Source organism: Panthera tigris, chromosome D1 (genome assembly GCF_018350195.1).
Source record: "Panthera tigris isolate Pti1 chromosome D1, P.tigris_Pti1_mat1.1, whole genome shotgun sequence".
Taxonomy (NCBI): Eukaryota; Metazoa; Chordata; class Mammalia; order Carnivora; family Felidae; genus Panthera; species Panthera tigris.
Genome location: NC_056669.1, coordinates 100314094 through 100339124, shown reverse-complemented (window position 1 = coordinate 100339124; position 25031 = coordinate 100314094). Strand labels below are relative to the sequence as shown.

Here is a 25031-nt window from a genome sequence, read left to right as displayed (position 1 = left end):
AACAAACTGAGCCACTCAGTTGCCCCATTTTTATACATTTTAGACAAAGGAATTCCAAACAGTATTTGGGCTGGGGTAGTGAATTGCCAAGTGTAACAAGGTTTGTTCAGATAGATTCACTGTGCCCTGAATTTCCTATTTCTGAAGACAGGAATGTCTCTCTAACTTTTTGTGCAAGGAGGGTAGCTTTCACATCAGAAATGTATTTCCTGATGTCTAGAGACAAAAATAGGGGATTTCAGCCAAACTATTAAGGCAAAACATCAGCCAACAAGGATATAAGATGGAGATGGGAGTAGTAGATTTGATGAAGTAGGAAAACACATCATATTTGTTTTCAAAAGTTGGAGAAAAAATATCAATAATATGTAACACAATTGTTAAGCAATGTTGACTGCCTGATGTTAGATGACATATTAAGTGAAGTAAGGCTATGTGTGCATATGTGGTGTGTGTGTGTGTGTGTGTGTGTGTGTGTGTGTGTCCCATTATTGTACTCTAGCCATTTGCATGCCCTGAATAAAAAATAATTAGGTTTAACCAAGGTTGCACTTTAATATGTAAAATTAAGAAAATAATATAAAGAAAGGGAATTGCAATTGACTGCAATGAAATTAATGACAGTGGATCATAGACTCTTACTTAGATAAAAAGGAATATATGGAAAATACTGTGAGGAATGGGGGTTACTTTTCTTGATTGAATTAAAGGTTAAGTGATACTTATCATGCATTGCATAGGATGTCTTAATAGGGAAAGTTATGGATGGGATGGGATTAATGCTTTCAGTATTTAGCAGTATTTAATGGGAAAGGTACATAAAGGAGAACAATAACATCACATATATTTGTTCCCACAGGAACAAAGGATTGGTTTAACTAATTGATTCTCATTAGAATAAAAATGGGAAGACTTAACACTCATTTTGAATAAGAATTAAACAACCTTTTAAGGGGAAAGGCTTGAATTGAAAGAAGATGGAACAACCCAACCAACACAGGGAAAAAAAAAAATGAATCCAGTCAAAAACAATAGAAAAAGCCTGTCTCATAATTCTACTCATAATAGGGGTGCAATAATACATATTATTTCTGCATGACATACTAAAGAATCAATGCATATTTCTCATTATCTCTATTATTACGTGCAAGTATAAAACATATACATTAGGATTTTCCTTCTTGGATTGATTTTAAGTGTACATCAATTCATTTTTGAGATTTCACATCTCATTTTCTGGAAACAGAATCAAGAAATAATTTAAGAGATTGCATAAATACATTAATGCATCTACTGCAGTTAACGGGAAGGAAAATGTGGTTGGAAAATGTTAATGGACTAACCCTCTTTAATTTACTATGTCTATAGATGGAGAATCGATTAAAAACAGGAATTTCAAATGTTACTACACTGGTGGAATTTGTTCTCTTGGGGTTTTCTGATATTCCCAATCTCCACTGGACTCTTTTTGGGATATTTTTAGTCATCTACCTAACTATCCTGATGTGCAATAGCATCATAATATTGGTAACAAGAATTGACTCTGCTCTCCAGACCCCCATGTATTTTTTTCTTGGCAATCTCTCCTTCTTAGAAATCTGTTATGTAACAGTCACTATCCCCAGAATGCTCATGGACTTATTGACTCAGAAAGGAAATATTTCTTTCTTTGCCTGTGCTGCACAAATGTGTTTTGTCCTTATGTTTGGAGGCTCAGAGTGTCTTCTCCTGACAGTGATGGCCTATGACCGCTACGTGGCCATTTGTAACCCTCTGCACTACCCTCTAATCATGAACCACAAGGTCTGTGTCCAACTGGTGACTGTCTCCTGGATCAGTGGAGTCCCAGTTGTAATTGGGCAAACATGCCAGATTTTCTCTCTGCCCTTTTGTGGGTCTAACACAATTAATCATTTCTTCTGTGACCTCCCCCCAGTACTCCAGCTAGCTTGTGGGGACACATTTGTGAATGAGATAGCAGTCTACGTAGTTGCAGTGATATTTGTCATGGCTCCATTTCTGTTGATTGTTGTCTCCTATGGCAAAATTATCTCCAGCATTCTGAAATTGTCGTCAGCCAAAGGGAGGGCTAAAGCCTTCTCCACCTGTTCTTCTCACCTGATAGTTGTCGTCTTATTCTATGGAACGGCTACCATCACGTACTTACAACCCAAACCAAATCAATCTGAAGGAGTTGGGAAATTGATCTCTCTTTTCTACACCGTTTTGATCCCAACTTTGAATCCCATTATATATACTCTGAGGAACAAAGACATCACGGTGGCACTGAGAAAATTACTAACAAAGATTTTAATATGACTCAAACACTTGAAATTGTGGAAAGAACTTGCTTATATGCTTGTCATGCAGAGACAACAGAAACATGTCTTCTAGTTTTATTCCTCAATAATGTTCATTAATAACATCAATGGAACCTCACATTATGTTAAGGAATCTTAGTTTCATAGGATTAATTTAAGGACTTTTGTACAAATTACAAATTATTCCAACTGCAGCAATCCAATCTGAAGATCCATCTTTCCTCTACTGTGAACTAGTGAGTTAAGAGATTGCCTGAGCAATACGATGATAGTTAACTCGGTGTATCTTATAAACAGGGATTAGAGCCATGTGTTGCGATCAGTTTTTTTACCTTCCCATTTCTCCAGATATATTTGCCGCCCTTCTTTGTACCTATGTTTGAATTTAGCCAATGACAAACACCAACAGCAGGCAAGATGGAGGAAGCAGGAGTATCTTCATGTTTTCTTTGCATTACTGTTTCTTTCTATCATTTGTCACTGGTCATGCTGCTTTAAGACTACAAGTCCTGAGAATCTCCCCTTTACCATCCCAGTACCCACTGTTTTCTGGTGACATCATTCCCTCCCCTGGTAGCATCAGGTTTTGCTCTGTTAATATCCATTCAGTATTACATTTGTCTGGAATTTTCACTGTAAACTATCAACATTAATGTGTAGCAGGTTGAATGTGGGTCCATCTAAAACATATGGCCATTTAGAATCTGCAAACGTGTCTTCTTTGGAAAAAAAAAAGACTTTGTAGATGTAATTAAATTAAGGAAATGAGACCATCCTGGTGTAATGTGGGCACTATATCCTCTGAGCAGTGTCCTTATGAGACAGAATGCTAAGAGGACGTTTAAAAAATAAATAAAGACACTGAAAATAACATCTTTTAAAGGTGGAGACAGAGGGGCGCCTGGGTGGCTCAGTCAGTTGAGCTTCCGACTTCGGCTCAGGTCATGATCTCACTGTCTGTGAGTTCGACCCCGCATCGGGCTCTGTGCTGACAGCTCAGAGCCTGGAGCCTGTTTCAGATTCTGTGTCTCCCTCTCTCTCTGACCCTCTCCCATTCATGCTCTGTCTCCCTCTGTCTCAAAAATAAATAAACATTAAAAAATAAAAAAAGGTGGAGACAGAGACAGGAATGATACAACCAAGAACAAAGAAAGGTCAAGAGCCATTCAACACTGGAAGAAGCAAAGAATGATTCTCAGAGGCCGGAGTGAAGAGAGGCTGACAACATTGTGACTTTAGACCCTGGATTCTAGAGCTGCGAGAGATTCCGTTTCTGTTGTTTTAAGCCACTCAACTTGTGCTATTTTGTCACAGCTGATCGAGGAGGATAATGCACCACGTAAATAGTCTTTTCATTGAAGTGCTTCTATTTGAATCCTCTGGAAGAAATTGTCCTTCTCAGGCAGTAAAATGGGAAGGCGCTGTCAGTCGGAACATATTAAGACAACGGAACGCATCAACACCATATAATGCAGCACAGCCACTCAAGACGATGTTTTAGAGCCCCTTCATTGACTAAATTTCAAGCTCTCCAGACATGTGAGAGAGAAAGTGAATCTATGTATAAAATGTAGCTAGGCTTAGAAAAGAAATTTTGGCTTCCTGACGGTGTTAGGATTTCAAATGATTTCAGATTTTTAATTATTTTTTTGTAGTTTGGATTTATAACAAAAAGAATGTATCACGTAAATTACAAGAAATAATAACTTCTTAGGCAGAAAACATAAATGTTCCCAGTAAAGAACATTCTTGAATCACTCCCTTTCTTATTGTTACCGGATGTCAAACAGAATATGTATCAGCCAGCAGAGAAAGTTCAATATCTGCCAAATCATCTTTTATTTTTGATATGTACGTGATGCATCGCTAAATTCTATTGCTGAAACTAATAGTACACTGTACGTTAACTAACTGGAATTTAAATGAAACATGAAACAAAAAAGAAAAGAAAGAAAGAAAGAAAGAAAGAAAGAAAGAAAGAAAGAAAGAATAGATTTTTTGCTATGAACTAAAAGGAATCAGGAGGGGCGCTTGGGTGGGTCAATTGTTTGAAGGTCTGACTTGGGCTCAGGTCATGATCTCAGTGCTCCTGGGTTTGGGGTCTGTGCTCACAGCTCAGATCCTTTGGCATGCTTAGGATTGTGTCTTCCTCTCTCTCTACCCCTCCCCCTGCTCATGGTCTGTCTCTCTCTACCTCAAAATTAAATAAACATTAAAAAGAATAAAAATAAAAGGATTCAGGATATATAATATTTAGAGTAATTTCTTTATAAAACTAACTAAAAGGCCTTGGGACACCTGGGTGGATCACTGGGTTGTTTCCGATTCTAGATTTTGGCTCGGGTCAGGATCTCATGGTTTCTGAGTTTGAGCCCCATGTTGGTCTCCATGCTGATAGTGTGGAGCCTGCTTGGGAGTGCCTCTCTCTCTCTCTCTCTCTCTCTCTCTCTCTCACCCTCCCCTGCTGTCTCTTTTTCTCAAAGTAAATAAATACACTTTAAAAAAAACTTATTAAAAATAACTAAAAGGCCTTCAACAATAGACACAAAAATGGATAAATTTAAGATTATAAAAGTGGACATAGTTAAAATGAATGCCTGTCAGTGATTATTGAATGATGATAATCTTCAAAAGCAAAAAGGAAGGAAAAAGAAAAATGTCAATGAGTGTAGAATTAATGAATGGATTCTAGGATTTGACAAATCAGAAAGATAATATAGAATATAAAAAATATGCAAATATTGATGAATAGGATTTTTTTTGGATTTTTACAAATTCAATTTAAAAAGGAATATGCATGATTATCAGATTTATGTAAATGGTAAATTTATAAATTGGGCATGTCTCTCTTTCAATTCCAAAAAAATATGTATAAAGGTGCTTTTACTTACTTGCTGACAATACTAATCTACAAATTAAAAAATAACAGAATAAAAAAGCAAAAATTTAAACACTTTAAAAAAACACAGAAAATGTTGGAAATTAAATCCCATTAAATAAGGCTTACATGAAATAAATGAAGATAAATCCAAAGTTAACTGTACTAAAATAAATAAGTTAATATTCAAAATTTCACCATATTGATCCAATTAAGAAAATATGTATGTCTGAATAGGCCAAATCATTAATCAAATATTTTCTACCTATTAAAAATGTTATTATTAACCCTAAAAGAAAATAAACACATTTGCATTTTTTTCTCCAGTTTCATTTTGGAAAAATTGATCAGACGCCACAGAATGTGCTTCCACAAGGATTTTATTTAAGGCAACTTAACACAAGTTTATTATTTCACAGTCTCTATTTTTTTTGTTTATTTATTTATTTTTGAGAGACAGAGAGAGAGAGAGAGAGAGAGTTGAGGAGGGGAAGAGAGAGAGGGAGAGACAGAAAATACCAAGTGGGCTCCACACTGTCAGCATGGAGCCCATCATGGGGCTCAAACTCATAAACCCTGAGATCATGACCTGAGCTGAAATCAAGAGTCAGAAGCTTAACCGACTAAGCCACCCAGGCGTCCCTATCTCCCAGTTTCTCTAGGTCAGAAACCCAGCATGGTGTGGCTTGTTTTCTCTGCTGAGAGTCTCGGAGGCTGAAATTCAGGTACTACCTGGGTGACATTCTTGTCTGGAGCCTCCAGAGAAAAATATTTGATTCTAAACTCTATTAGGTTACTGGAAAAATCCAGCTTTGGACATTGTGAGTCTCAGGTCCATCTTTCCTTACTGCGTGTCAGCTAGGAACAACTGTCGGTTCCCAGAAGCCAAAGGCAGTCCACACTCTCTTCCTTCTTCCACCTCACTCACCTCGAATCTCTGATATTTTTTTCTGTCTCTGGCTGCTCTACGTACATGTATATGTACATGATTTATGTCATTAGGTCAGGCCCAGCTGAGCAACCTCCCTAATTTAAGGTCAAGTAATATTCAACCCCTAATTATATCTGCAAAATGCCTTTACAGTTATTTTAGGGTCTTGATTAGTTTCTTGCAATAATAACACAAAGAAATAGGCAAAAGATTTTATTGAAAAATATTGAAAGTCGGTTGAAACTATATCTTGCTTTCATTTCAAATCTTAGAAACTAGGGGTGCCTGAGTGGCTCAGTCGGTTAAGCGACCGTCTTCGGCTCAGGTCATGATCTCAGGGTTTGTGAGTTTGAGTCCCGTGTCGGGCTCTGTGCTGACAGCTCGGAGCCTGGAGCCTGCTTCGTATTCTGTGTCTCTCTCTCTCTCTGCCCCTCCCTGCTCACACTCTATCCCTGTCCCTCAATAACAAATAAACGTTAAAAAAACATATTAAAGTCTTAGAAACTGAGGCAAGCCTGGGGAGTTAGCGAGAGAGTGTGAGCAATGGGGAAAAAAAAAAAAAGAAAAGAAAAGGATCAGTGAACCAAACATTTCATTGCAAATCAGAGTGTGATACAGGGGTAAGTTTGCACATCTCAGTTATAGCTACCAAACAATTTTCACAGGGATTAGGGAAGTAGACTGGAAACAATAGCAGGCACTGTAGGGTTTTCTAATTCCAGTCTGATATATTTTCCTTCTAAAATATTTATTTTGAACATAGATTTGAGGTATTACTTGCAATCGATCCCATTTTGTCTGATGGCAATTTAAAAAATTAATTAATATTCCTTTCAGGATTGTGTTAGTGTTAAAAATTAAAAAAGAAAAAGGAAAATCAGCAGATCGCAATAAAGAAAGCCTGCACGTGTAATGATGATAGACGTCTAGGGTTGCTACATTCAAAGTCCCAGGTGGAAGATAGGAGAGAAATCTTAAGGAAAGTGGAGATAGGAAAGGGTCCCACGTGCACTATTTTCTGTTTGGATTTTCTCCAGTAACATTGGTAGACAACGATTGCTGCTTTCTCAAGAGCATTCTTGCTTCCTGTCCAGATCTGATGTGGGAGGGGGGTGAGGTGGATGACCAGGGGACTTGAATTCCATAGGGTGATTGTCCTCAAAGATGTTCCAGAATGTCTGGAAAAACACATAAGAATGAGTGGCAAACAGAAGCATAAAGTTGAGGTGATACATGAAAAAGAAATAAAACCAGTAGAATCAGGGGGATATCTTCATTTGAAGGGAGCTTGCTATTTTTAAAGCATATATTTTGAAATAAATATGACTTTCCATTATGAAAAAATATCAACTTATTTTCTTTTCTCAATGTTTATTTATTCTCAGAGAGAGAAACAGAGACAGAACATGAGTGGGGGAGGGGCAGAGAGAGAGGGAGACACAGAATTGGAAACAGGTTACAGGCTCTAAGCTGTCAGCACAGAGCCCAACGCGGGGCTCGAACCCAGGAACATGAGATCATGACTCGAGCCGAAGTCGGATGTTTAATCGACCTGAGCCACCCAGCCCCTCAATCTCTTATTAAAACAAAAGTTTCTTGCACATATGATTATATAATCATTGTATATAGAAATATATGCATATTTATTGTACATAAGCACTTGTACTTACACTGTTCTACTGAGGGAGGAAAAACAGCTATAACACAACCCAGAAGAGAACGCATGAATTATTTTATGTTAATATGATTTTGTGTTAATATTCTTCACTTATTTTAGAACACTGTAAAATTCTCAGAACCAAGATTTGAGCAATAGTCAACATGTACTGAAGAATTTTTTAAGCACAAAATTTGCACTCCTATCAAAGCCTAGAATTTGTATTTGTCACTTTCATTATGATAGAGAAAATTGAAGCAAAATTGGTAGTAAAATACTTTGGAGATCACAGAACACTACATAAGTACAGCATGTTTATGATAATAATCCATGAGATAAATAACTGAAGTATATTGAAAATAAATCCTTTTTAATAAGCAAAGTACTGGTTTATCTTAGTATATATGCTTCTATGACTCACTGTAGAAAAAGATGTATGCTCTGTTAAGGGAGATTAAATTTATAATTTTTCCTTAAAGCATATAATTTCTTAGAACTGATTTTCTCATTAAGAACGGTAGAATTAAAATAATAATCTTCAAACATGAGACTTCTCACGTTGAGTTATTAAAAAAATATTTTTCTCTTCATAAGATGGTTCTTTACATCTTAAAAGGAGAACTAAAACTATCTTTTTTAATTTTTATTATTTATTTATTTTTGAGAGAGAGACATCTCTGACCTGACCTGGGGCAGGTCAGAGAAAGGGACAGAGGATCCCAAGTGTGCTCTGTGCTAACAGCAGAGACCCTGATGCAGTGCTGGAACTCACGACCGTGAGATCATGACCTGAGCAGAAGTCAGACACTCAACCAGCTGAGCCACCCAGGCAGCCCAGAGAACTAACAACTTTAAGTTAAAACCTTACCATCTGCTGTTTTGGGTCAGTGTCTAATAGTTATATTTTACAATAATTTAGGCTATGAAATTTCCATAAGCTTCATTCCAGATATATTATTAAAATAAGAATTTTTAAATGAGAACAACAAATCACAAATCACAGATAGCAAGACACTTTGAGTTATATGAGGTAGACAGAGTTCCAGAGAGCATATTATCTATACAATTTATTTCATAAAGACATCTTTAATTAACCAACCAATGGTTTAGAAAACATGAATCATGTATCTGTTGTATGGTGGGTTATGGTAAATGAAAGATCTTGAAAGATCTGGTAATAATGATTTTGATTTTGATAGATCAATTAAACAGGAATAAATTTCAAAGCAATGGAACACACACACACGTACTCAACCAGAAGCAAATTTCACTTCAATGATGAAGTTGAAAGTTTCAGAATGTTCTCATATTTCCAATATCTGAATGGTTTTTTTTTGTGATATTTCTCTTGTCTGTGATAGTCTTTACTGGAAATGTCATCATTGCTCTCATAACTAGAGTTGAGCAGACTCTTCAGACACCCATGTGTTTTTTCCTTAGTAATTTTTCCTTCCTGAAAATCTTTTATGTATTTGTATTCTTTATAGCATACTCCTAAACTTTTGGACTCAGAAAAGAAACATTTATTCTTCTACCTGTGCTACAAAAATATTTCTTTCTCTTTATGCTTGCAAACAGAGACGATTTTCTCCTGACAGTGATGGCCTATGATCACCACATGGCCATTTGTCATGTTCTGCATTGTCCTCTAGTTATGATACTTGGATCCTACAGTAAAATTGTCTCCGCCATCTTGAAGTTGCCATTGGCAACAGGACCAGCCAAAGCTGTATCCACCTGCCCATCTCACATCAGAGTTGAACCTTGATTCTGCAGATCCAAAATCATTACATATTTTTCACCCAAATCCAAACATACTTTTCAGAACAAATTTATTTCTCTTCCTTTACCAGTGTCATTCTGATGTTTAACCCCATGGTATACAATCTGAAGAATAAGGATATCATGATGGTCTTGAGAAACTGGCTACCTGAAAGTTTACTGCATTAGCCACTGATTTGAACTCATCTCTTTTTCCACTTAATTCTGCTGTTGTCTAATCTGAGGTTGTTTTGCAGTTTACTTTTCTGCTTGAATATGAGTTGATTATCTTTACTTATTCATTAACTTTCCATTTTATGCTGGACTTTCTGGTATCAGGATTATATCCTGAGTGACTGTATTTAAAACAAGAGAGTGGAGTACCTGGGTGGCTCAATCAGTTGAGCATCAAACTCTTGATTTCAACTCAGGTCATGATCTCAGTGTTTGCGATATTGAGCACAGAGTTTACTTCAGATCCTCTCCCACTCTCTCTGCCCCTCCCCACCTCTCTGAATAAATAAATAAAATTTTTAAACAAACAAACAAAAACAATAAAATAATATATTCCACCAGTCATAAATGTATCTTTTTTAAAAAGCTAAAATATAGACATGTACCACAAACAATTACTGTTATGTAAATGTCATGCTACATCTCCAGTCTAAAGGTTTACATGCTGGGGCATCTGGGTGGTTCAGTCCTTTAGTGTCAGGCTCTTGATTTTGTCTCAGATCATGACATCAGGGTCATGAGATCAAGCCCCAAGTTGGGCTCCACATGGCCATGTGACCTGTTTAAGATTCTCTCTCTCTCTCTCTCTCTCTCTCTCTCTCTCCCTCTGAAATCAAAAAGAAGATAAAGATTTACATGTTATAGCATGCTATAAAACACTCTAGTGACTGAAAATGAGCTCTGTGGCAGAGTCTGGCTAGTTGCTCTCCGAATATATTTCCATTTCTTAGACATACAGTAAATAAAATTCCCTAGCACTCCCATATCTACATTAAACCATGTGATTAGTTTCTACAATAGCACAAGGATAGAAGTGATGTGCCTATTCTTTGTTGAGGCTCTTAAGATTGATTTTTTCCCCCTATTTTCTATTTCTAATTCTCAACTGTCTGAATACTGAAGGACTGATAGGGAACTAGAAAGATGAACAAACTAGGGGAAAATGGAATTCTTAGATGAAAGGAACCAGTTTCTTCTTCTTTTTCTTTAAGTTTATTTTCAGAGAGAGAGAAAGAGAGAGCATGAGCAGGGGAGGGGAAGAGAGAAGGGGAGAAAAGAAATCCCAAGAAGGCTCCATGCTGTCAGTGCAGAGCCCAATGTGGGGCTGTCTCAGGAACCGTGAGATCATGACCGGAGCTGAAATCAAGAATTAGATGGTAAACCAACTGAGCCACCCAGGTGCCCCGAGGAACCAGAGTTCCTTAATTCCTGACCACAAAATTGTACTGTGGTAAGAGTAGAAGATGCTTCTTTATTTTGTTAAGCCACTTATATATGTAGGGCATTGTTTCATTTTAAAATTAAATTTGGCTGGGGGAAGGGGGCACCTGGTGGCTCAGTCAGTTAATTGTCAGACTTCAGCTCAGGTCATGATCTCACAGTTTGTGGATTCGAGCCCTGAGTTGGGCTCTGTACTGACAGCTCAGAGCCTGAAGCCTGCTTCAAATTCTGTGTAGCCGTCTCTCTTTGCCCCTACCCCACTTGTGCTCTGTCTCTGTCTCTCTGTCTCTGTCTCTCTCTCTCTCTCTCTCTGTCTCCAAAAATAAATAAATGTAAAAAAAATTTAATTAAATTTGGTTTGGTGATGGTGATATTTAATTAAATAAAGAAGCACTCAATTCTCTGAATTAAGGAGAGGATAGGGTTTCAATCAGTCTACTCCAACGGGGGGTGGACATTCAATTTGTCCCAGCCTATAAGTAACCGACATCTTATTTGAGGCAAACCATGAGTAAAGTTCCTATTTGTATATAAACATGAAGGAAGTCCCTCAGCAATACCAAATCAGTTACAATAATGATGTAAGAAGCATGCTATAGTGAAGATAAGCAGCCTTAAAATACAGAAATGAAATGCAGTTTTGGACACATACTATTTTGACAAATAGAAAAGCACTATTCTGACAAATGGTCAAAGAACTCCAAAGAGAAAGAAGCAAATGTAATTGTAAGTACAAGTAGATACTGGGTTGGCAACTTTATGCCTGATAATTTTATCGCCATACCTACCTAGCAGTAGTTGAAATAGGAAAAAGGATTTCGACAGGAAACCTTCCTTTTCCTTTCTTTCCTAAATAATTATGTGGAAAATGCTTATTGTTCGAAGTGGTTTACATTTGGAATCAGCTCAATACTTGCCTTGATGCCTGAGTGGACACCATAACATGAACAAAACCGTCTAGATACTTGTCAGCACACAGGACATGCTTCAGTTTCCACAAAATTTAATCTAGGAACCCAGCTCTCCACTTCTGAAAAGGGATCTCACCACCTAATGGTTAAGAACAAAGCATACATGTTCTTGTGATAAAATATATGGCAGATTTTTCTAAGGCTGAGGATGATCTAGATTTGAGTGAGGTATGAGAATAAAAATAAGAAAAGCAAATTGACGCTAATTATGAAGGATCGGGAATGCAATAGAAAGATTTTTTTTAACTTTTTTTTTTCCTGGAAGTAATACAGAACAATTAAGTGTGATTTCTCCACCAGAGGACACCCTCCCACCCCAAGTGCCAAGAAGGGTCTAAAGAGAGGGAACGTTTATCTACAGAGAAAGTTTTTGAAAAAAAGAACTGTAATGACTGCAAAGCAGAAGCAGTCTCTTAGAAATCAAAATGATGCATGAGAGATGTCCCCCAGGACAAGCATGACTACTTCTTATTTAAAAGCACCTAATGTTGGAAGCTAGCAAGAGTACTGGAGAATTACAGCCACTTACTGGCACAGAAGAAGAGCTTAAAACATTTACAGTTTACAAAACATCTACAGTCCCATAAATAGCCTCAGGCAAATCCATAAAGGTAAGCTATAATTGTGCTACCAGACTCTTTTATGTAAGGATACTGTAAATTTGGGGCTCAAGATACAAAGGACAAAATAAAAAAGCATAGAATTCTGAGATCTTTATCTCAAAACCTGTTAACTATTCTTGGAGAGGAAATATTTTTCTCTACCCTTCAAGATTCTTCTGGCTGGTCTAAGCATTAAATTAACATGAGACAGACTAAGGTAGAAAATGAAGTTTAATTTTATGTGCACAGAGGTCTGATGAAAAAAAAAAACAAATTTGAGACTCAAAGAAAACATGGTCATGTTGCTTTTATATATTTTTTAATTGTTTTATTTTTGTATATTTTGAAAGAGAGAGAGTGAGAGAGAGGGAGCACACACACACAAGAATCAGAGGGATCAAACAGAGAGAGAGAGAGAGAAAGAGAGAGAATCCCAAGCAGGCTCCACACGGAAAGAAGTTCACAACAAAACATGAGATCATGACCTGAGCTGAAACCAAGAGCTGGTTGCTTAACCAACTGAGCAACACAGGCACCCTGCTTTTACACATTTTGGACAGAGGAATTCCAAATAGAATTTGGGCTGGGGTAGTAAAATAGCAAAAGGTACAAGGTTTGTTCAAACAGGTTTATTCCACCCCGAATTCTCTATTTCTGAAGATAAGAATGTCTCTCTATCTTCTGGTACAGGGAGGGTCACTTTCACACTGGTAATTTGTTTCCTGTTTCTGGAGACAAAAGGAGGAAGTGTCAGAGGGTCCTTCTTGCACTGGCTGGTTCTTTTTTTTTTTTTTTTTAATATAACTTATTGTTAAGTTGGCAAACATACAGTGTACACAGGGTGCTCTTGGTTTTGGGGGAGATTCCTGCGATTCATCGCGTAAATGCAATACCCAAAGCTCATCCCAACAAGTGCCTTCCTCAATACCCATCATCCATTTTACCGTCTCCCCCGTCCCACCCCCACCACCATCAAGCTTAAGTTCCTTCTCTGCACTGAATAGTCTCTTATGGTTTGCCTCCTTCCCTCTCTGTTTATAACTATTTTTCCCCTTCCCTCCCCTTCCCGTGGTCTTTCTGTTAAGTTTCTCAAGTTGCACATATGAGTGAAAATATATGATATCTTTCTCTGACTGACTTATTTCATTTAGCATAATACCCTCCAGTCCCGTGCACGTTGCTGCAAATGGCAAGATTTCATTCTTTCTCATAGCCAATTAGTATTCCATTGTATATATAAACCACATCTTCTTTATCCATTCATCAGTTGATGGACATTTAGGTTCTTTCCGTGATTTGGCTATTGTTGAAAGCACTGCTGTAAACATTGGGATACATGTGCCCCTACGTGTCAACACTCCTGTGGCCTTTGGATAAATTCCTAGTAGTGCTATTGCTGGGTCGTAGGGTAGTTCTATTTTTAGTTTTTGAGGAAGCTCTACACTGTTTTCCAGAGTGGCTGCATCAGTTTGCATTCCCACTGATAGTGCAAAAGAGTTCCTGTTTTTCTACATCCTCACCAACATCTGTTGTTTCCTGAGTTGTTAATTTTAACTACTCTGACCAGTGTGAGGTGGTATCTCAATGTGGTTTTGATTTGTATTTCCTTAACGATGAGTGATATTGAGCATCTTTTCATGTGTCTGTTGGCCATCTGGATGTCTTCTTTGGAAACGTGGCTATTCATGCCTTCTGCCCATTTCTTCACTGGATTATTTGTTTTTCATGTGTTGAGTTTGGTAAGTTCTTTATAGATTTTGGATACTAACCTGTATCCAATATATCATTTGCAAATATCTTTTCCCATTCCATCAGTTGAACTTTAGTTTTGTCGATTGTTTCTTTTGCAGTGCAGAAGCTTTGTATTTTCATGCAGTCCCAACAGTTCATTTTTGCTTTTATTTCCCTTGCCTTTGGAGAAGTGTCGAGTAAGAAGTTGCTGTGGCTGAGGTCAAAGAGTTGTTACCTGTTTTCTCCTCAAGGTTTTTGATGGTTTTCTGTCTCACATTTAAGTCTTTCAACCATTTTGAGTTTATTTTTATGTATGGTTTAAGAAAGTAGTCCAGTTTCATTCTTCTGCATGTTGCTGTCCAGTTCTCCCATTTGCTAAAGAGACTGTCTTTTTTCCATTGGAGACTCTTTCTTGCTTTGTCAAAGATTAGTTGGCCATAAATTTTTGGGTCTAATTCTGGGTTCTCTATTCTATCCCATTGGTCTGTTTGTCTGTTTCTGTGCCAATACCATACTGTCTTGATGACTATAGCTTTGTAGTAGAGGCTAAAGTCTGGGGTTGTGATGCCTCCCACTTTGGTTTTCTTTTTCAACATTACTTTGGCTATTCCAGGTCTTTTGTGGTTCCATACAAATCATTCTTTAGGAACTTTAATACAAAATCATCATTTTACCATTGTGGCATGTTTTGAGGCAGCCTACCCTGAACCCTTGCCCTACTGAACATAATCCATATAGTTCTTGCCTTTCTTAATGATAAAGTAAAGTAAAATTAGACATACGTCAAATAACAATAATATTGATACTTATAATAAAATGATTCACTTAATGTCATTTTGAAAACTATTTCTATTATTAGATTTGATGAAGTAGGAAAACATAATATTTTGGGGGGAAATCTGGAGACCAAACATACATAAAGTATAGTAGAATTGTTAAGCATTGTTAACTGCCTGATGTTAGACAACAATATTAAATTATATGACAGTGGATCATAAAATCTTACATAGATAAAAAGGATTATATGGAAAGCAGTGTGATGAATGGTTTATTTTTCTAGATTGAATTAAAGGTTAATTGATATTTATCATGCATTGCATAGGATGTGTTAATAGGGAAGGTTATGGATGGGATAGGATTAATGCTTTCAGTATTTAGCAGGAGTGATGGGAGAGGTACATAAAGTCGAATAATAATAATAATACATATATTTATTCCCACAGGAACAAAGGGTTGGTTTAAGTAATTGATTCTCATTGAAATATAAATGGGAAGACTTAAAACTCATCTGAATGAGAATTAGACAACATCTTAAAGGAAAAGATTTGGTTTGAAACAAGATGGAATACACACACACACAAATGAACCCAGACAGAAACAATAGAAAAAAGCCTGTATCATAATTCACTCATAAGAGGGGTGCAATAACTACATATTGTTCCTGCACAATATGCTATAAGTCTCAATGCATACTTCTCATTGTCTCTAGGATTCGTACATGCAAGTATAAAATATGTATGTTTGGATTTTCTTTCTTGAATTGATTTTAAGAGATTATATGTTCATTTTTGAGATTTCACATATCAGCTCCTAGAAACAGAGCAAAGCAATGGCAGAAATAACTTAAGAGATTACATAAATACATTAATGCATCTACTGAAATTAACAGGAGGAGAATGTGGTTGGAAAATGTTAATGGACTAACCCTCTTTCATTTACTATGTCTGCAGATGGAGAATCAATTAAAAACAGGAATTTCAAATATTACTACACTGATGGAATTTGTTCTCTTGGGGTTTTCTGATATTCCCAATCTCCACTGGACTCTTTTTGGGATATTTTTAGTCATCTACCTAACTATCCTGATGTGCAATAGCATCATAATATTGGTAACAAGAATTGACTCTGCTCTCCAGACCCCCATGTATTTTTTTCTTGGCAATCTCTCCTTCTTAGAAATCTGTTATGTAACAGTCACAATGCCCAGAATGCTCATGGACCTATTGACCCAGAAAGGAAATATTTCTTTCTTTGCCTGCGCTGCACAAATGTTTTTTTTCCTCACATTTGGAAGCTCAGAGTGTCTTCTCCTGACAGTGATGGCCTATGACCGCTACATGGCCATTTGTGACCCTCTGCACTACCCTCTAATCATGAACCACAAGGTCTGTGTCCAGCTGGTGACTGTCTCCTGGATCAGTGTATTTCCATTTGTAATTGGGCAAACATGCCAGATTTTCTCTCTGCCCTTTTGTGGGTCTAACACAATTAACCATTTCTTCTGTGACATCCCCCCAGTACTCAAGCTAGCTTGTGGGGACACACTTGTGAATGAATTTGTGGTCTATGTAATTGCAGTGGCAATTGTCATGGTTCCATTTCTGTTGATTGTTGTCTCCTATGGCAAAATTATCTCCAGCATTCTGAAATTGTCGTCAGCCAAAGGGAGGGCTAAAGCCTTCTCCACCTGTTCTTCTCACCTGATAGTTGTCGTCTTATTCTATGGAACGGCTACTATCAATTATACACAACTGAAATCAAATCAATCTGAAAGAGTTGGGAAATTAATCTCTCTTTTCTTCACCGTTTTGATCCCAACTTTGAATCCCATTATATATACTCTGAGGAACAAAGACATCACGGTAGCACTAAGAAAACTACTAACGAAGATTTTAATATGATTCAAATACTTGCAACTGCAGAAAGAATTTGCTTATATGCTTGTCATGTAGAGACAACAGAGAAAAGTGTCTCCTAATTTTATTCCCTAATAATGTTCATTAATATCATCATAGCAACCTCACATCGTCTCAAGGAAACTTCATTTCCAATGATTAAGTTGAGAGCTTCTGACAAATCGAAGCGCAAATTATTTCAATTGCGACAATCTCATTTATAATATTAATCTAATTTGTAATTTATAATCTGATACCTGTGTTTGTTTACGAATTTTGAAAAAACAGGTTTCTTCAGACGTGTTTCTTAAAGGTTTCTTCACAGTGCAAAAGAAAGCCGGAAGCAATGGGAAGGCGCTGTCAGTCAACACCATACAATACAACACAGCCTCTCTAGACCATGTTTTAGAGCCCCTTCACTGAAGAAATTCCAAGCTTTCCTGACATGTGAGAGAGAAAGTAAATGTATGTATAAAATATAACTATTTTTGAAAAACAGAGAAGGTAAGCATTTCGTAATGTCATACAACAGTTTGCATGTGCCAGTGGTAATGATTGTGATGCCCATTAGCCCACTTAGTATCCAGGAGGCTGTGGAACAGAAGAAAATATTGGCTTCCTGACAGTGTTAGGATTTCAAATGATTCCTGAGTCTTAATCATTTTTTTGCAGTTTGGATTTATTACAAAGAGAATGTATCATGTAACTTACAAAAAAATAATAACTTTGTAGGCAGAAAACATAAAAGTTCACACAAAGAAAATTCTTGCATTACTCCCTTTCTTATTGTTACCAAATGTCTGATAGAATCCAGCAGAGAAATTTCAATATCTGCCAAATCATCTTTTATTTTTGATATGTAAGTGAGGCATCACTAAATTCTATTGCTGAAACTAATAGTACACTGTACGTTAACTGACTGGAATTTAAATGAAACATGAAACAAAAAGGAAAAGAAAGAAAGAACAGATTTTTCTTATGAACCAAAAGGAGTTCGGGAGGGGTGCCTGGGTGGCTCAATTGTTTGAATGTCTGACTTGGGCTCAGGTCATGATCTCAGTGCTCCTGGGTTTGGGATCTGTGCTCACAGCTCAGAGCCTTTGGCCTGCTTAGGATTATGTCTCCTTCTCTACCCCTCCCCTTGCTCAAGGTCTGTCTCTCTCTATCTCAAAATTAAATAAAAATTAAAAAATTAAAAATAGAAGGATTCGGGATATATAATATTTATAGTAATTTCTTATAAAACTAATTAAAAGGCCTTGGGGCACCTGGGTGGCTCACTGGGTTACTTCCGATTCTAGATTTTGGCTCAGGTCAGGATCTCATGGTTTCTGAGTTTGAGCCCCACGTTGGTCTCCATGCTGATAGTGTGGAGCCTGCTTGGGAGTGTTTCTCTCTCTCTCTCTCACCCTCCCCTGCTGTCTCTTCCTCTCAAAGTAAATACACTTAAAAAAAACTTATTAAAAAGGCCTTCAACAATAGACACAAAAATGGATAAATTTAAGATTGTAAAAGTGAACAACGTTAAAATAAATGCCTGTCAGTGATTATTTCATGATGATATCTTCAAAAACAAAACCTGTGTCGGTAGTCAGAGGCAGAGATCAATATGTATTTCTTATTCATATCATAATATCACAATGATACACTCATCAAAAAGACAAAAAAAAAAGACTAATCCTATCCCATGTGTAAAATATCTGGAGCCATGGGACCTGTCACCCGACGCTCAGATGCGAATGGGTACACTATTTTGGCAGACAGCTAAAGAATCCTTCTTGGAGAATTGTACCCCTAGGTGTGTACCAGCAAAACTCCAACCGTATGTGTGCCAGGGAACATCTCCAAGAATGCTCATCTTTGGGGCGCCTGAGTGGCTCAGTCAGTTAAACGTCTGACTTTGGGGCAGGTCATGACGTCACGGTTTGTGGGTTTGAACCCCGCATCAGTGCCTTTAGCAACAGCATCTGTGCTGTTGGCAAGGAGCCTGGAGCCTGCTTCAGAGTCTGTGTCTCCACCTTCCTCTGCCCCTCCTCCACGTGTGCTCTCACCTTCTCTCTCTCAAAAATAAATAAACTTAAAAAAAAAAAAGAAGCCCATCTTTGCATCATTCATAGTAGCAAATTCTTATCAAATTAAATTGAGAAGTGATTCTGATTCTTAACACAGAGGTAAACTAGAAAGAGATACAAATGAATAAAACACAATTATATACAATACTGATGAAGGATATTGCGTAAAACCGGTCGTAATCATATTCTACACAACGTTTTAGTTAAGGTTAAAAGACAGTATTTAGGAAGCCCATCATTGTTTTTAATGTTTTTTTAAGTTTATTTATCTATCTATTTATTTATTTATTTATTTTTAAATGCAATTTATTTTCAATTTAGCTATCATAAAGTGTATACTGTGTGGGCTTGGTTTTGGTGGTACATCCCCGTGATTCATCGCTTACATACAATACCCAGTTGACAACAAGTGCCCTCTTCAGGGCCCATCACCATTTTCCCCTCTCCTACACCCCCCCACCAACCCTCAGTTTGTTCTCTGTGTTAAGAGCCTCTCATGGTTTGACTCCCTCTCTGTTTGAAACTAATTTTCCCCTTTCCTTCCCCCATCATTGTCTGTTAAGTTTCTCAAGTTCCACATATGAATGAAAGCATATGATATCTGTCTTTCTTTGACTGACTTATTTCACATGGCATAATACCCTCCAGTTCCATCCACATTGTTGCAAATGGCAAGATTTCCTTCTTTCTCATTGCCAGGCGGTATTCCATTGTATATATAAGTCACATCTTTATCCATTCATCTGTTGATAAACATTTGGGCTCTCTCCATGAGTGGCTATTGTTGAAAGCACTGCCGTAAACATTGGGGTACACTTGCCCTTATGAATCAGAATTCCTCTGTCATTTGGATAAATTCCTACTAGTGCTATTGCTGGGTCGTAGGGTAGTTCCATTTTTAACTTTTCAGGAACCCCCGCACTGTTTTCCATAGTGGCTCTAACAGTGTGCATTGCCACCAACAGTGCAAGGGGGTTCCCATTTCTCCACATCCTCACCAATGTCTGTTGTTTCCTGAGTTGTTAATTTTAGCCACTCTGACTAGTGTGAGGTGGTATCTCAATGTGGTTTTGATTTGTATTTCTCAGATGATGAGTGATGTTGAGCATCTTTTAATGTGTCTGTTGGCCATCTGGATGTCTTCTTTGGAAACGTGTCTATTCATGCCTTCTGCCATTTCTTCACTGGATTATTTGTTTTTCATGTGTTGAGTTTGGTAAGTTCTTTATAGATTTTGTATACTAACCCTGTATCTGATATGTCATTTGCAAATATCTTTTCCCATTTGTCAGTTGGCTTTTAGTTTTGTCTATTATTTCCTTTGCTGTGCAGAAGGTTTCTATCTTAATGAGTCCTCAATAGTTCATTTTTGCTGTTATTTCCCTTGCCTTCGGAGATGTGTTGAGTACAAAGTTGATACAGCTAAGGCCAAAGAGATTGTTGCCTGTTTTCTTCTCTAGTGTTTTGATGGTTTCCTGTCTCACATTTAGGTTTTTCAACCATTTTGAGTTTATTTTGTGTATGGTTTAAGAAAGTAGTCCAGTTTCATTCTTCTGCATGTTGCTGCCCAGTTCTCCCAGCACCATTTGCTAAAGAGACTGTTTTTTTCCATTGGAGACTCTTTTCTGCTTTGTCAAAGATTAGTTGGCCATAACATTTGTGGGTCTAATTCTGGGTTCTCCATTTTAGTCTATTGGTCTGTGTGTCTGTTTTTGTGCCAATACCATACTGTCTTGATGATTACAGCTTTGTAGGAGAGGCTAAAGTCTGGGATTGTGATGCCTCCCACTTTGGTTTTCTTTTTCAACATTACTTTGGCTATTCAGTGTGTTTTGTGGTTCCATACAAATTGTAGTGTTGTTTGTCCTAGCTCTGGGAAGAATACAGATGCAATTTTCATTGGGATTTCATTGCATGTGTAGATCGCTTTGAATAGTATGGACGCTTTAAAAGTATTTGTCCTTCCAAACCATGAGCATGGAAAGTTTTTCCATTTTTTTGTGTCTTCTTCAATTTCTTTCATAAGGTTTTTTTATATAAATTTAAGCACACAAATCTCTTACGTCTTTTGTTATGCATATTTCCTGGTATTTTATGGGTATTGGTGCAATTGTAAATGGGATCGATTTCTTGATTTATCTTTCTGTTGCTTCATCTTGGTGTATAGAAATGCAACCGATTTCTGTACATTGAATTTATATCCTGTGACTTTGCTGAATTCATGTAGCAATTCTCACAGATTTTTGGTGGAGTCTTTTGGGTTTTCCATGTTGAGTATCATGTCCTCTGCAAAAAGTGAAAGTTTGCCTTCTTTGCCTATTTGGATGCCTTTTATTTCATTTTGTTGTCTGATTGCTGAGGCTAGGACTTCCATTGCTAAGTTAAACAATAGTGGTGAGAGTGGACATCCCTGTTGTGTTCCTGATCACAGGGAAAGCTCTCAGTCTTTCCCCATTGAGGATGATATTAGCTGTGGGCCTTTCATATATGATTTTTATGATGGTAAGATATGTTCCTTCTATCCCGACTGTCTTGACGGTTTTTATTAAGAAAGGAGGCTGTATTTGGCCAAATGCTTCATCTACATCTATTGACAGGATCATGTGGTTCTTTTCCTATCTTCTATTAATATGATGTATCACATTGATTGATTTGTGAATATTGAACCAGCCCTGTAGCCTAGGAACTAAGAAATAGTCATGAGTAATTAAGAAATAATGTAAGTGAGATGCAAAATAAAATGAGGTTCAGTGACATCAAGGATGGAGGAAGCAGAGGGGAGAATAAGTGAAATAGAAGATAAAATTATGGAAAATGATGAAGCCAAGAAAAAGAGAGATAAGAAAATACTAGAACACGAGGGAAGAATTAAAGAACTAAGTGATTCGGGGCTCCTGGATGGCTTAGTCGGTTAAGTGGCCAACTTCGGCTCAGGTCACGATCTCGCGGTCCGTGAGTTCGAGCCCTGCGTCAGGCTCTGGCCTGATGGCTCAGAGCCTGGAGCCTGCTTCCGATTCTGTGTCTCCCTCTCTCTCTGCCCCTCCCCCGTTCATGCTCTGTCTCTCTCTGTCTCAAAAATAAATAAAATGTTAAAAAATAATAATAATAAATAAATAAATAAAACTAAGTGATTCAATAAAACATAATATTCATATAATAGGAATTCCAATAGAAGAGAGTGAGAAAAGGACAGAAGTTTTACCTGAACAAATTATAACTGTGAACTTCCCTAATCTGAGGAAGAAGCAGACATCCAAATCCCTAAGCCACAGAGAACTCTATTCAGAATCAACAAGAATAGGTCTCCACAGTATCTCATAGTGAAACTGGCAAAATACAAAGATAAAGGGAGAATTCTGAAAGCAGCTAGGGAAACAAGGGCCTTAAACTACAAGGGTAGACACATAAGGGTAGTAGCAGAACTATCTACTAAAACTTGGAAGCCAGAAGGGAGTGACAGGAAATAGTCTATGTGCTGAATAGGAAAAATATGCAGCCAAGAATCCTTTATCCAGCAAGGCTGTCATTCAGAATAGAAGGAGAGATAAAGGCTTTCCCAGACAAACAAAAACTGAGGGGGTTCATGACCACTCATCCAGCCCTGTAGATCCTAAAGTGGCTCTGTGGGTGGAATGCTGCAAAGACTGGAAAAGCCTAGAGGTATCACCACAACCTCGATACATACAGATAACACAATGACATTAAGTCTGTATCTTTCAAGAATCACTCTGAATGTAAAAGGACTAAGTGCCCAGTAAAAAGTCATAGAGTATCAGAATGGATAAAAAAAAAAAAAACAAGATCCGGGGCACCTGGGTGGCTTGGTCAGTTGAGCATCTGACTCAGCTCAGGTCATGACCTTGTAGTCCATGAGCCTGCTTCAAACTCTGTGTCTCCCTCTCTCTCTGCCTGCCCCCCAGCTTGTGCTATGTCTCTCTCTGCCTCAAAAATAAGTAAACATTAAAAAAAGCCAAGATCCAAGTATATGCTGTCTGCAAGAGACTCATTTCAGACCTGAGAACACCTTCAAATTGAAAGTGAGAGGGTGGAGAACACCTAACATGCTACTTGAAATCAAAGAAAGGTAGAGTAGCCATACTTATATCAGACAAATGAGATTTTAAACTGAAGATTGTAACAAGAGATGAAGAAGAACATTATATCATAATTAAGGCATCTATCCATCAAGTAGAGCTAACAATTGTAAATGTTATATATTTAGGGAGCACCCAAATATATAAATGAAGTAATCACATCATACACATACAATGACCATGGTAATTGTAGGTGACTTACAATTATTCCACTTACAGTGGAGTGACTTACTCCACTTACAACAATGAACAGATCATCTGGGCAGAAAATCATAAAGAAACAGTGGCCTTGAATGATACACTGGACCAGACAGACTTGACAGATATATTCACAATTTTTCATCCAAAAGCAGCAGAATACACATTCCTCTCTAGTGCACATGGAACATTCTCCAAGATAGATCACATACCGGGTCACAAAAAAGTCCTCAATAAATATAAAAGAATTGAGATCGTACCATGCATATTTTCAGATCCCAGTGCTATGAACGTTGAAAACAACCACAAGGAAAAAACTTTGGAAAGTCTCCAAACGCATGGAGGTTAAAGAACATCCTACTAAAGAATGATTGGGTCACCCAGGAAATTAATGAAGAAATTTTAAAATATACAGAAGCAAATGAAAATGAAAGCACAACAGTCCAAAGCCTTTGGGATGCAGAAAAGGCAGTCCTAAGAGGAAAATACGTTGCAATCCAGGACTATCTAAAGAAACAAGAAAAATCCCAAATACAAAACCTAACCTCACACCTAAAGGAACTAGAAGCAGACCAGCAAAGAAACTGCAAAAACAGCAGAAGAAAAATTGTGAACATTAGAGCAGAAGTAAATAATATAGAATCCAAAAGAACAGTAGAACAGGTCAATGAATGGAACAGCTTATTTTTTTAAGAATAACAAAATTGATAAGGCCCTAGCCAGACTTCTCAAAAAGAGAAAAGAGAGACCCAAATAGATAAAATCACGAATGAAAGAGGGGAGATCACAACCAACACCACAGAAATACAAACAATTATCAGAGAATACTGTGCGAAATTATATGCCAACAAACTGGACAACCTGGAAAATGTGGATAAATTCCTAGACACCCACACACTACCAAAACTCAAATGGGAAGAAATAGAAAATTTGTAGAGAGCCATACCAGTGAGTACATCGAATCAGTTATCAAAAATCCCCCCAAAAATAAGAGTCCTGGGCCAGATGGCTTCCCAGGGGAATTCTACCAGACATTTAAAGCAGAGTTAATATATATTCTTCTTGAGCTGTTCCAAAAAATAGAAATGGGAGGAAAGCTTCTGGACTCATTCTATAAAGCCAGCATTACCTTGATTCCCAAACCAGCCAGAGACCCCACTAAAAAGGAGAACTACAGGCAAATACCTCCAATGAACAGGAATGCAAAACTTCTCAACTACATAATGTCAAATTGAATTCAATAGTATATTAAAAGAATTATTCACCATGATTGAGTGGGATTCATTCCTCAGTCAACACTTCTATAAATAGAAAACCAAGCCACGTATAGTTTCAAATGCCGAAATCAAATAAATAATTTCCATTCCTGTTTAAGATGTGTTGGGTCACAGCAGGCCAGTCTTGTTGCAAGCCCTGGAAAAAAATGGATACATTATAAAATTCGTATTTTAGATGCATCATAGAGTTGTGAGAGAAAAAACTAGAGGAAAATATCAAAATTAAGTCTCCTTAAACAGAGGATAATAACTCAGAGAATTATTCACACCTAGGTGGCTTACAGTCTTTTGCAAGTACACAATTGTTGCAATATCATGCTATTGTGTGACTCCATGTATGTACATATATTGTTGATTGATACAAAAAAGAAACACAGTCATGTTGTGTGTCCATGGTGCCAATTTCCT

The 25031-nt window shown here is 37.3% G+C and overlaps 2 protein-coding genes across 2 annotated transcripts; both read left to right on the top strand.

Moving 5' to 3' along the window:
* Positions 1-1350: 1350 nt before the first annotated feature.
* On the top strand, positions 1351-2319 carry LOC102965819 (olfactory receptor 10AG1-like). The gene has a single exon (XM_007088774.2). It carries the CDS (start codon positions 1369-1371, stop codon positions 2317-2319), a length of 951 nt encoding a protein of 316 aa, XP_007088836.1. The 5' UTR covers positions 1351-1368.
* Positions 2320-16019: 13700 nt separating this feature from the next.
* LOC102965524 (olfactory receptor 10AG1-like) lies at positions 16020-16988 on the top strand. Its single transcript, XM_007088773.2, has one exon. The coding sequence runs from the start codon at positions 16038-16040 to the stop codon at positions 16986-16988; it is 951 nt and encodes a 316-aa protein (XP_007088835.2). The 5' UTR covers positions 16020-16037.
* Positions 16989-25031: the final 8043 nt, after the last annotated feature.